The sequence below is a fragment of the Rhinichthys klamathensis genome, unplaced genomic scaffold (genome assembly GCF_029890125.1).
Source record: "Rhinichthys klamathensis goyatoka isolate OS25496 unplaced genomic scaffold, OSU_Roscu_1.1 h1tg000027l_1, whole genome shotgun sequence".
Taxonomy (NCBI): Eukaryota; Metazoa; Chordata; class Actinopteri; order Cypriniformes; family Leuciscidae; genus Rhinichthys; species Rhinichthys klamathensis.
In genome coordinates, this window is record NW_026606577.1 from 320,726 (window position 1) to 334,355 (window position 13,630).

Below are 13,630 nucleotides of genomic sequence, written 5' to 3' on the forward strand. Positions count from 1 at the left end.
AAGACTATAGGGGAGATTCTGTCATATCAAGCACTACACATCAAAGCTGCTGGGCTTACTTATATGACGTATGAATAAATGAACAAAAGTGGGGCTCATTTTCGATTGGAGTATTGCAGATAACCCACGGCAAGCTAATAAACTGTGGTGAGAATTATAAAACAGATAGGAGATGAGAGTGACAATCCCTCTGGACAAATGATGATTATCCGTTTTCTATAAGCTTTATTTTGCTGGTGCGTCCCCAGAGGCTTCGGCCTACACATCCTACACGAACCAATGGAAAGTCTTCAAACACTTCACTTTCGGATATTATTAGTGACCTGCTGGAAATCAATGGCAATTTAAAATAAGTGCATCTTATCAAGAATGAGAAAACAAGATTAGCCAAAAAGCTTTTATCTGTGTGGCACACGTTTCATCTCCTCTAATAGGAAACCGCGGCAGCAGTGAAAAAGAAATGGGACACGTGAGACAGCAGATCAAGTGGCCTGAGATTAGTAACACCTCTAAACAGGACTCCTTGACCTGGACACTGTTCACGCAAGAATGGCTGTGATTTTATCACCTGGGATGTCATGTCACGGACAGCGCATTGAAGAGCGGCATGATCTAGCATAAATTTAACTCTCTATGACAAAATGTAAGATGTCCTTTTGACCAATGAATGAAAAAGACTATGTTTTATGGTTAATGATTATATAAATCACATGAAACCTATACCTTGCTTATAAGCTATACCTTGAATGCAATGTCACAACAGCATCTGAAAAATGAAAATCATACATTCTAATATTCCCCATATTTTTCCATCACCACAGGAATGCTATAAAACATTTACTCTTGTATCTGTGATGGGAAAATGCAATGTTTTTGCCATTATACAAGCCAGGAAAATTGCCTCTCAGATGGCAATCTGTTTCTAAAGAAGCAAACTCGAATCGACTACCTTGACGGGCACATCCAAAGGAAGATGCCTCAGGTGGAATGTTACCTGCATAAAAGATTTCTTTCTGTAAACATGCACTTAGTGGTTCATGTATCGGTAATACAGACACTCCTGCTGTATATGCAAATTATTTCATCTTCAGTAATGAGCAGGAGAATGAGCGTTCAATGCAATTACCAGGGATGCCGCCACACAAGAGAGTGAAGATTAACAAGAGAAACAACAAGTGACAGAAGAGAAGTACATGGATGTCATGTTTCCTAATTTATTTGCGCTTTCAGAACTACTATTCATAAGGCAACAAGAACGTCAACACCAAACACTTTTGTAGAAACTTAACTTTGCTTTGACTTCGATCATCAAGAAAATGTGTAATACCAAACTGGCATTGGCATAGTCATGTATCTATTGTAGCAGAAGATGGGTGTGTTGTTAACACCGATGCTCAAACGTTTAATATGTTTCCCAACATTACAGAGGCACAATTCGAAGTTCAAATGCAGCGTAAGCGATCTCACCAAAGCAACACAATAAATAGTAATAGTTCCAATTCATTAAACAACAACAACAACAAAACCTGACATGAACAGAATAAATACTTTGGTGAGGGCACCAACTCACTGCTACAGTGATTTTAACAAAACTTAAAGAATCAAACATGAAAAGTAATTTCATTTTAACAACAACTTCCTGTTTGATGTGAAATGTCTGGCGTGCAATGAGCGCTCAAACAATCCAGTCTCATAAATTAGTCCTTCCTCATAACACAACAGCTTGAAAGCATCATCAGAGGAATAATCACATTCTTGATGGAACATTTATCCCGTACAAGTCGTACTTGGGGAAAGGAATGACGCCCTGACTACCCTAGCTGTCTTTAACATAACATCACGTTGTGTTCCTCGTAGTGGAACACGCAGACCTGGACCCCGGAAAACACGGCAACAGTTGGTAGAGGTTGTTTTTAGATCTCTTGGGAACTGAACTGATGCAGAAACCCACATAGCAATTCCACATCTCCATGGAAACAGTGCCAGCTCATCCTCAACCCCTCCCCTTGTTCTCTTCTCCGTTCCTGCAGTCTCTTTAGCAGTGAGCGCACTGTTCCGATCTGCCCAGAGAGCCCTGCTGCATGGACGAAACCTTGGTGACATCAGTGGCCACCGTTGAAAGCGGGAAGCTCTCGTAGGTCTCCGGAACGCCCCAGCCGCAATGGCAGCGCTGGAGCGTCGCCTTCAGCTCCTTCTGGAAGTTGGTGTTGAGGAAGCCGTACACCACCGGGTTCACGCAGGTAGACGCCATGGCCATCAGGTGGCAGGCGGAGAAGATGACGTCATGCTGGCAAGAAGGAAGCACCTGGTGGTACCAGTCAAAGATGGTGTTGAAAACATTGAGCGGGAGCCAGCAGAGAGCAAAAGCAACTACGATTAAGACCAACATGGCATTGATGCGTTGAGCACCCCGTGCTTTTCTCTGCCGGGCCTCGGTGGCCTGCTCCACCATCTCCTTGCGTCTGCGCAGACGCAGGAATATGCGCAAGTAACAGACTAAAATGAGAAGCAGGGGCAGGCAGTACTGGAAAAGCAGAAGCGAGGTGGTGTACGCCAAACGGTTGCGTTCAGACGGCCAAAGCTCCATGCAAATGACGTGGTCGCTGAATGGGTTGAACGGCAGGCTGAGGTTCTGGAACGGGACGTTAGTTAGGATATTAAAGGACAGGAAGGGTAGGGAAATGAAGCAGGCCACCATCCAGGTGACGGCTACGGCCAGGTACGAATGGCCTGCGGCGGGCGTCCAGCCGGTGGGGTGGATGATGAGTTGATGCCGCTCCAACGCGATGAGGACCAACGAGAAGATGGAGACTGTGACGGACATGCACTGCACAAACGGCGTGACCTTGCACAGCGTCTCACCCAAGATCCAGCGGTCCATGAGCGTGTAGATGACCGTCACGGGGAGGCACACCACGCACATGAGGATGTCGGAGCAGGAGAGGTTGGCGATGAGGATGTTGGTGACGTTTCTCATCTCTTTTTGTCTGGATATGATGAAGACCAGACAAGTGTTGCCCACCAAGCCCACCGCTATAACAGTGCTGTAGGCCACGATCAGAAGAGTTGTGCCACTCACAGAGGGAGGGCACACGTTGGAATCCACCCATGTTCTCTGGCCCAACACAGCTGAGGTGTTGCTGATGTTGTCTGAGGTTGGAGAGGCCTCCATAAGTCCCAAAGGTGGATGAGAAGCAGCCAGGCGTTCACAGAAGCATCCACTCTTCAAACACCATAAGAAAGTCGACTCATTGTTGAGGTCCTTGCATTTATTCGCAGACGACCAGATGGTTGACCTGGAGGAAAAGGAGCATGTAAAGACCGTTAGCTGGCATTAAAATGGGCAATATGTTGAGAGGGATTTAATGGGAAAGGATTTAACTCAACAAGTGAATCTCTGGGAGAGGTTAAACCCCTTAATCCAACAGATGTTTGTGGACGTAAAGCTGAGCAGACATCTCTTGTTTAAGGAGAAAACACTGCCAATCTCTCTAAAGTATTTTCACCTTAGTATTTCATAAATTAGTTTATGCATATGTCCACCAAAATATCTTATTCGTTCAGCTCTAATAATGGCATAAACTCAACTAATACTCTTTGCAAAAACTCCCTCGGGATGTTGACAGGTCATCCTGTCTGTTAAGCTGACAGATGGAGGTCTCTCTCATGAGTATTCTCTATTTATCCTTTTTATCTCCAAGTTCTCTTTTCTTTGGCCTAAAATGGCTTTTATGTGATGAAGTGATAAAAAATAATCATATCACGAACAACTGATTTAAAAGTTGCCAATGTATTAGCACCGGTTTACCTTGTCAACCTCAGTCAATCTGAAGGGATGGACATTGAGAACCTTATTCAATGAAATACTAGAACCCAATATTTTTGTGGCCACACTATGCTACTGAATCTACCGTGGCATAACAAAAGAAATTATGCTATAGTTAGCAGTCTGAATTGAACATGAGACAGAAAAACTGGACACTGTCAAATAATACAGTGACATTCATAGAAAATACATCTTTCTATTGAATTGTCCTAGCTATTTGCGCATAACAAGAAATAGGAGAACATGTAAGATACACAGATGCATCACAAACTATCTGTTCCTGAGCCGTCATTGCTGTAAAAAAAAAAAAACAGTCCAATGGAGTGAATGGAGTTGACGCAACTCTTTCTCTCTGGAAGAACATCAGAGAGGGAACGCCATTACAGAGCGGAAGCAACTTTTTTAGATTTTGATTCAAGTTTACCACGACAAACTATTTTTTTCTGTGTATTAACTTGCACATGTTAATTGTTCACCGCATCACTAGTAAATGTGCACTAAGAATAAGTAGATAGTGTCTATTTTGATTTCATGACGACTTTAAATATGTTTGTTTAGTATGTATTAGGGATGCTTTCTCAAAAACAATTTTAAGATGAAATTGTAGACGGATTTGATAAACTCCTGTTTCCTTCCTTCCTTCGTTCTATTACTCCACATACTTGAATAAGCACTGCATCTAAAGTGACTTCATTTGACTTCTGTAATGCATACAGATTGGTATCAATCGCATCAAATATTTTACTCTCGCAGTCACTTTAGCTAATTTATTCCCCGAGCCGGCCACTCTGAGTTTCATTTGGATTGAGTAAGTGTTGTAATTAAGCCGCAGCTAATATCCTCTCGCTCCTCCAAACCAACTGTCAGGAGTTTCACACCAGCTTATTACGTCATTCATCTCACATGGAGAGGGAAGCTGATTCAGGGAATGCCTTACTGAGATTATCTACTCCAGTTTCAATCCTTCACAGCTCTAAAGAGCATAATTTATCACACATAATCTTTTAAAGAAGTACTCTACAATTTGCATTTCACAAATGAAATACCAATGTTTAAGGCAGCAAAAGAGTATGTTGCTTTTGGCAACAAAAGACCAGGGGGCTCTCAATGCAGTAGCTAAAATGTTCTGAGTGGTTGCTAGGCCGTTGCCTGAGTGGTTTCTAGGGTGTTTCTACGTTGCTGCTAGATGTTTTCAGTGGTTTCCAGGGTGTAATGGCTGCTAGACATTATAAGTGGTTGCTAGGACATTGTTTTAAAGTGGTTAGTAGGCCATTGCAGACATTTTGGGTGGTTGCCAGATGTTTAATAGAGTATTCTGAGTGGTTTCTAGGGTGTGGCTTTGTGGCAGGTAGACATTTTAGGTGGTGTCAAGTAGGGTTGGGAATCGAAAATCAATACTTAAGGTCATACTTGTAAGGTCATACTTGTTATAAAAAAAAATTTAAATTCCTCTTATCGATTCCATTGTGTGCATTTAAATGACTTTAAACCATTCAAGTGCAAGAAGACTTTAAACCATTCAAGTGCAAGAAGACTGTTGATTTTTGTTCATGGTACTCAGCTACAATGAAATGTTTTACAATAAGACTTAGAATAAATGTGGAAGATATCTACGTTTTTTTTACCGTATTGGAATCAATAAGAATCGGAATCGTAAAAAATCAAGCGATACCCAACCCTATTTACAAGGCGGTCCAGGTGATCTGAGAGGTTGCTAGGGTGTTGCCATGTGGCTTCTAGACATTTTGGGAGCTTGCCAGGTGGTTACTAGAGTGTTCTGCAAGGTTGATAGGGCATTTCTATGCAGTTGCTAAACTGTTCTAAGTGGTTGCTAGGTTGTCAGTCTAAATAGTCTATTCTGTTCCCTATGTGTTAGATCTCTATAAACATGGGTTGAAACAACCCAGCATTTTTAAAAGCACTACAATCTAAGATAGAGGTCAGATATGAGAATATCTAATATGTGATATCTTTGATAGATGTGTCCTTCACAGGATACAAAATATCGTATTACCACAGTGCTGACATGCTGCTGTCTCTCTGAAATATATTGGCATATATCACAGGCAGCAGCATCGGAGGTTTGTGTGTGTGGAGAGAATGACTCAAGAATTTAAGGGAGTGTGTGAAATTATATAAGGCAGAACTAAATTAATCATCTAATTTTCATATCACACAGACAAGTCTGAGCGACATGCTTTCATAACCGCTCACAGAGATTCGCTACTTGTGCAAATCAAATGCATTGTCATTTGAGATGAATAAAGAAATAAATACACCAAAAAGACAAAAATGAAATTAAACAAGTATTTTTAGCAGGCATCTAAATCAAGCTGAGGTACATAATAAAAATAAAAAAGGACACTTTAAGGGAATTATTCACCCAAATATGAAGATTCTGTCATTATTTATTTACCCTCATGTAATTTCCAAACCGGTATGACTTTTTTTTATAGCAGAATTATATTTTTAAAAAAAATGTAATTATAGCAGAATGTCCAAGCTGGTCCATACAATGAAAGTAAATGGTGACCACCACTGCTAAACAAGAAGACCTGAATTATCGCATAAAAGTCATTTGAAGTACTATTATATTGATATATTTTTTAATAATATATATATTGCCTTGATAGCCCCTGTGATCTGTGATCTGCTTTCACTGGAAGGCAACAAAATCTCCTTTTGTGTTCCAAGAAAAAAAGCATGCAACAACACAAGAAAATGATGACAAAATGTTTTGCCCGTTTAACTAAAGCTTATGTAAAAATCTTCTCACAGGAAGCCAAAACACAACAGGACATTTATCACTATTTGTGATCTGCTGACTGTCTACAAGGTCAGATTGATTCAGTCAGAAAACAAAAGAGTGAATTTTGCCAAACTGCTTTCTGCTTCCATTAACCTTGAAGAGGTTTGACAGATGCTCTAGTACAGGGGCGCCCAATCCTGTTCCTGGAGATTTACCTTCCTGCAAAGATCAGCTCCAACCCTGATCAAACACAATAGGCTTTATGCACAGCTTCACTACTTCCTGAACTTCAGCCAGCTCCTTTGTTTCCTGTCTGCCATTATTGGACAAACTGATTAATCCAGGTGTGCCTGATTATTGTTACTGAGGCCAGGCACACCTGGATTAATCAGTTTGTCCAATAATGGCAGACAGGAAACAAAGGAGCTGGCTGAAGTTCAGGAAGTAGGGCAGCTGTGCATAAAGCGGAAGCCTATTGAACCAGCTAATTAAGACACTTGATAATTTGATCAGTGTTAGAACTGAACTCCAGGAAGTCTCTAATAGTTTATTAGATCTTTCCTCATGATTTGGATCCTGTCATTTTCATTTGCGACGTGACTGTGACAAGCAGGGCAGGGCCGAGAGCCGTGGGAACCTGCTCACCACATCGGTCTCGAGTCGACACGGAGGAGCTCCGGGAGGTTAAAAGGAGGAGTGACGACAGTGAAGGATTAGAGAGAACCAGGTCTGGACTTTACGTTGTGTTTTGTTTATATTTGTGCAGCAGTCATCCGTAAGGGGCTGCCGCTTTACTTTCGTTTTGTTGTTTGTTTATTTTGATATTGTTGGTATTAAAGTTTACATTGATTCACCTCCTTCTTCCCTGAGCCTTTAAACCTTGTTACATTGGTGGCAAAATTAAAGCGGCAGCCCCTCACGGACGACTGCCGCGTATAAACAAAATAAAACCACAACATAAATAGTCTAGGCCTGGTCCTCTCTCGTCCTTCACTGTCGTCACTTTCAGTCCTTCCAGTGCTCCTCTGTGAGAATCGAGACTGGTGTGATGCGCAGGTGACGCTCATTAGCAATCGGGCCACCATCCTTGCTCCGTTCCCATGGCTCTTGGCCCCGCCCTGCTTGTCACAGTGACTTTTTTTTTTAAATCAACAATAGCTCGCAAAATGATGGACAACGATTCACATTTCGCGCGTCATATCCCGTGATAATGAAGTAGACTAAATTACCCAATGAGGAGGGCCTTTCACTTGCGGTTCGCCCCCATCCCCCTTCACATGATCTGAAGCGCAAGCCCCCCCGAGAATTATAAAAGCCCCCCCCATGTGGTGTGTCCTGGTGCCGGGACTGCTTGAAGGGCAGCTAATAACAACTACCACTGTCAAAGTCAGACAACAAGCATTACCTTTACTATACCATGACCAACTCAGTGGAACATTCATGTTTTTTCCGGCAACCCTTTTATTGGTACTTTATTGCGCTCTCTATTAGAAAGATATTTGAGTCATATTAGCATCTGTGAGTCACATGGGAAATTGACAGCTTCATAATGACCTAGAGTTATGCCAGGCTAATCACAACCTCTAATTAAACAGACTATTGATGGAACTGTCGAATCAACAAATTATAACGGGAGGGATCAAACCTAAATCAAACCATTCCTTAAAATAATTGTCTTGCTGAAGTGTGTAATTTTTTTTCTCAGATAAAATACTTTCTCCTATTTAATCTTTTAAGAGTAGTTCATCAAAAATGAATATTCTGTCATTATTTACTCACCTTTATGTTGTTCTAAACCTGCATTTTTTCCCCGTACAATTTCAGTGGTGTCAAATGACTTTGACAATATCTTCTTTTGTGTTTCATAGAAGAAGAAAAAAATCAGAGGTTTGGAATAACACAGGTGACAACTGTAAGTAAACCATTTAGGTTGATTTGCTCAAATAGCATATAAAAACATTGATCTTTTTATTTGAAGACAGCTACATTGTGCTAGTGCTTTTCAAATCATCTGACCATTTGTTTTCAATGTCCACCTGACGGATAATAATATAGTAAATGAAGAAAACAAATTTGCATTCAAGGACAGACCATATTTATAGAGACATCTAGACACTAGACTCTAATCTTTTCGGAAATCTTTAAAAAAAAAATATATATATATAATGTTGCTGTCAAGGATGGAATCACATTTTGAATGAGAATTGTATCCCTGAGCTATTTCTGACCATACAAACACTTTCCCACTCATTACGTTCTTTACACAGATGCCAATTACACATTTCAACAACCTAGGATAGCAGGACATTATCTTTCTCTTTCTTTGACATGAGCTCTCTCGACCTTCAGCAAAAGGACAATGACATGCGGCACATGGCAGCTGAACAACAGTGTTATTGATGCGGGTTCATGGCCACAGAAGCCCTTAGCATCTCTGATTGAAGAGGAAAAGCCTGGCTCTCTGCTGTAGTGGATTCACATCAGTTCTGAGGAACATATGACATTCCATAAATATGTGTCTCCCTATAGGATGGTGGAAGGGCAATTCACTACATAGGACGCACACTGAAGGTAATAACACTGCTGAAATATCACAAAGTGGCCCAAGGCGATGTGGTTTAAATTCATCTGGGCAGGCCAACAAGTCAATTTATCGGGAAATCAGGGTTGAAGAACAGCTGCTCTAGCGTAGTCTATTATTTGGGAAGACATGAATAGCAGGAAATAAAGAATAATGCTGTGGGGGAAAAGGTATTAAAATACCTTAAAAGGAGCCGTTTCAGTCAAACCAAAAATGAAAATGCTGTCATTTACTCACCCTTAAACCCGGTCACTGTTCTCTTTCAACAGATCCCTAAAATCTGTGTATACTGTATATGCATATAATGTACATACACACACGCACACACTACCATTCAAAAGTTTTGGATTGGTAAGATTCTTTTTATATATACATTAAATTGAACAAAAGTGACAGTAAAAATATTTATGTGTTTTTTTTTAAGGGGTGGTTGATTATGATTTCACTTTTCTAACTTTAGTGAGTGTGTAATGTTGCTGTTTGAGCATAAACAACATCTGTAAAGTTACAATGCTCAATGTTCAATGCTTTTACACTCTGTGAAAAGGGCATTATACCACCCCTTTAAATAAATGGCGTTCTTTTGAACTTTATATTAATCAAGGAATCCTGTAAAAAAGAGGCATCACTGTTTCCACAAAAATATTAATCAGCACAACTGTTTTCAACATTGATAATAAAAATGAATGTTTCTTGAACAGCAAATCAGTATATTAGAATGATTTTTTGAAGGATCATGTGGCACTGAAGACTGGAGTAATGATGCTGAAAATCCAGCTTTGCATCACAGGAATAAATAACATTTGAAAATATATTCAAATGGGAAACGGTTCTTTTAAATTGTGAAATAATATTTGATATTGTGAATTTATATTTCACAATATTCCTGTATTTACTGTATTTTTGATCAAATAAAGACTTCTTTCAAAAACAGGAAAAAAAAATACTGACCCCAAGATTTTGAACAGTGTATATATACATAAATATTCCATTACGTATGAAAAAGAGCAGCATCCATTCACAGATAAAGGTTTTAATCAACATGACGTTGATTTTTGACTGAACCTTTACATTTTAAGATGCCTCTTAGCAGTGTATCTTTCACCGAAGGCAAGCGTAAATACAAGCTTTTCTTTAAAATGTCAGATTTTGGGCCACGGGGCTCTAGTAAAAACTCAGGCCACCCATCATCTCAAACTTCACCCCATCCAGTAATTGCTGCAGGGTGAATCTCCTGGTGTCACCTTGGTTCTTGGGAAACGGGTGTTGAAAATGCACCGGGGGACGGCTAAAGCATAACACAAGTGTCGTATAAGAATATAGCTTTTTTAGAAACTTCATCTTCATTCGACTGATGAAGTTTGACAATCCATCAAAATCTATTACATCCATCCACTGACCTTTGATGTTTTCATCAGCACCTTTTTAGGATGGGAAAGCTTCCCCTCACTAGCTAATGTGGTTTCACAACCGACAGACATATGTAGGATCTCTGTCCATTGAGAAATCCATCAACACAGCACATGTAAAGACTTTTTTTTTACCTTGAACCTCTTGGTCCTCTGCAGAAAAATATGAAAGGTAGGCCTACATGAATAATCAATGGTCTACAATCTATAGAAATACACCCTGTACATTGCACCGGTTCTCAACTTTATGTGCTGCAGAATGCAGATTTTACATTGAACATCAAGTATGAACCCAACCAACCCAAAATCACTTCTTAGGGTGTGTTCACAATTGTAGTTTGGTTCGCTTGGTTCGTTTGTTCCGAATTAAAAAAAAAAACATTTAATCATGGTCCGCTTAGCATTCACATTGGCATTTTAACACCTGCCTAAAGATACCAAACCTAAAGGCATAGGTATATGTTCACACAACCTGATTGGTCGGCCTTTATTAAGTATATTTCACAACTGAACTTACCGAACATCTAAAACAATGCTGTGTTCTGGGCTAAATGCGCTCGTTGTATGTGCGTAGCCTACATATGATGGTATTTTGACCAGCTGGGAACTCGTGAAGAGCTTATAAAATGTGTAAAGGAGTTAAAACAGCGGCGGGAATCCTTTCCTCACACACAAATGAAGATCTGCTGCGACGAGAAGCGGTTCTGACAACTGTGATGAGCAACATCGCGACTATGACGAGAAAAGACAGGTATGCTTGAGCATTCTGTCCATTTCTGTCGCATCTCGTGACATCATGTCCTGTTTTTGGTTAATTTACATGTCTGTGGTCCGCGTTGCATTCATATTTCATTAAAACCTTGGAAGCGGATCGAGACCCATCTTTTCAGCGGTCTCAGTCCGCTTGTTTGTTGCGCAGCGTTCACGGTTATTCAAATGAACCGCAATAACAGAGCAATCGCACCAGGATTCGCTTTAATCGAACCAAACATGCCAAGTGTGAACACCCTTACACCACATTGTAATGTAGTCTACTACACTGTATTTTCTTTTACCTTTTGTAGTTTTGTTCATAATTCTTATAACGCAAACCTAATTTATCTGACGTCAACCAATTTACATAAATTTGAGCCTTTGACGTCAAGAGCATAAGATATTTGCTGCATTTCTTCTCCCTTTTAAAGTTGACATGTCTATTTATATTGCTACCCCAACTAAACACGATTACATGGTTAGATGCATTTTATTTAGTACATTTAGGGCATCGTTTTCCCCCTATTTCTATTAATATTAACCCACCAGTTGAGGTTTCCTTTTTAAGCTACATAAACTAAAACTGCTATGACCATCTGTTATTGTTTCTTAATTCTTTCTGTGCAGATTTGTATTTAAAAAGAGATTAAAATAATGTCCTGCCATTACTATTCTTCCATCTTGTGCATGTAATCTTCTACGAAATGCAGTTCAATGTGAAGTGTTGCTAATATGCAATAACATTGAAGATTACAAGCAGAACATCCCGATGGTCAAGTACAAACCCTTGAATTCCGGATAATGCAAGGGGAGGTGCCGTCCGAAAACTAATCTTGTGGTGACTTATTGCTAGATGACAACTGCCCCACACCATGTCTTTACTGAAGGGTCTGTCTGAATCCTGATACGGTCATGAGAATATCTCCAGGAATGGTCTATTTTAAGAGAAAAGGACGGTGTAATAACCATTACCTTGAGATCCTTTCACACCTGTCGATCAAATTGCAGAGAGAGAGACACCATAATAAACACTCCACAAGGGCAGGACGCATTCTTAATCTATATAAAGTGCAATAACATCTCTTCCTAACATTAATAATCTTTTTGTCTCTCAAGCTGCATAACCGAACAATCCCTGTGTCTAGCTCTCATTATTTTCTGAGATTATATTTTTAATGCACCCTGACAAGCACAAGCGAAATATTATATTTGAAATCCCACTTGTGGAAATCTCTGGTATGGTTGTGGTTCTTCGTTCCCAGAATTACTATTTGCTCCGACTGTTTCCTCATCACGTTCAGCTGTCAACTAGATCATTCTATCAAGTCTCAAATTCCCACTTGGTGGAAAAGGTGAAAACGCTCTCACCTCCTTTCACTTATAATTTCCATCAACAGAGATCAACATTTCACATAATGCTTCCTGAATCGAGATTATGCTCAGATAGCTACTTGAGTAAATTGCTCAATAGATTGTTGGACACACATTTTTAATGACTTTTTCTCTATAAGCAGAAGTTTCTTTACAAATACCTCAAGGATCATTTAGCGTTTCTGATAAATGGCTTATTTTTATCTAAAAAAAAAAAAAAAAAAACATATTTAATATCACATGCCAAGATTCAGATGATAAAATCAGTTGCATAACTACTCAACACAGAAATGCAAGGAATCATTAAAATTCCAGACGCTTTTAAACTGTGTTCATGTCGCAAATCTGCTCAGATGTTTACACATTATGCATACAACTGAGTTTATGGTATTTCTAAACCTCTACAGCATGACATATTCACGATATAAGCAATCTTACCGGTCCAGCTGTATTTTCTCCTGCGCTGATACCGACAGTGCGGCGGAGAGCCCGAACTCGACTGACGGAGGAGGAGGAGGAGGAGGAGGAGGAGAAGGAAGAAGATGCTGAAACTCCCTGTAACAGCATCAGCATCTGTCTGTGTCTGATTCTCTCAACGACACTTCATGCGTACAGTTGGGCAGAAAGTGTCGAGATGAAATGCTGAGAAACTTTGCGTGGACGTGAATTTGGTGTCATCATCCCCCCCTCTCGCGAGCACCTCATCACTCGATTGGTTGATGTTTGGAGCTCTCGGTAAACAGACTTTGTCGCGCTGAATGCTGTGAGAAAGGTTATTAATAAGATGGTTAATTAAGACTAACTTATGATAGGTCATTGCTGTAATGCCACTGTGTTGTTAGGCTTCAGTTATTGACTGAAAATAAATGTCTCGTCAAAATGACTTTTTTTCTACATCGATGTTGTAGGCGGGTGAACTTACATTATCGGATGATGTCATT

General features: G+C 40.0%; 1 protein-coding gene across 1 annotated transcript; it reads right to left on the reverse strand.

Annotated features, from left to right (window-relative positions):
* Positions 1–1,662: 1,662 nt before the first annotated feature.
* On the reverse strand, positions 1,663–13,214 carry npy8ar (neuropeptide Y receptor Y8a). Its single transcript, XM_056243462.1, has 2 exons — positions 13,128–13,214; positions 1,663–3,296 (listed from the first exon to the last, which is right to left on the reverse strand). Exon 2 carries the CDS (start codon positions 3,170–3,172, stop codon positions 2,036–2,038), a length of 1,137 nt encoding a protein of 378 aa, XP_056099437.1. The 5' UTR covers positions 3,173–3,296; positions 13,128–13,214; the 3' UTR covers positions 1,663–2,035.
* Between the last annotated feature and the right edge of the window lie 416 nt (positions 13,215–13,630).

Bases quoted from the DNA above. Each gene is read 5' to 3' on its own strand.
- npy8ar (XM_056243462.1), bottom strand. From the start codon at position 3,172: ATGGAGGCCTCTCCAACCTCAGACAACATCAGCAACACCTCAGCTGTG.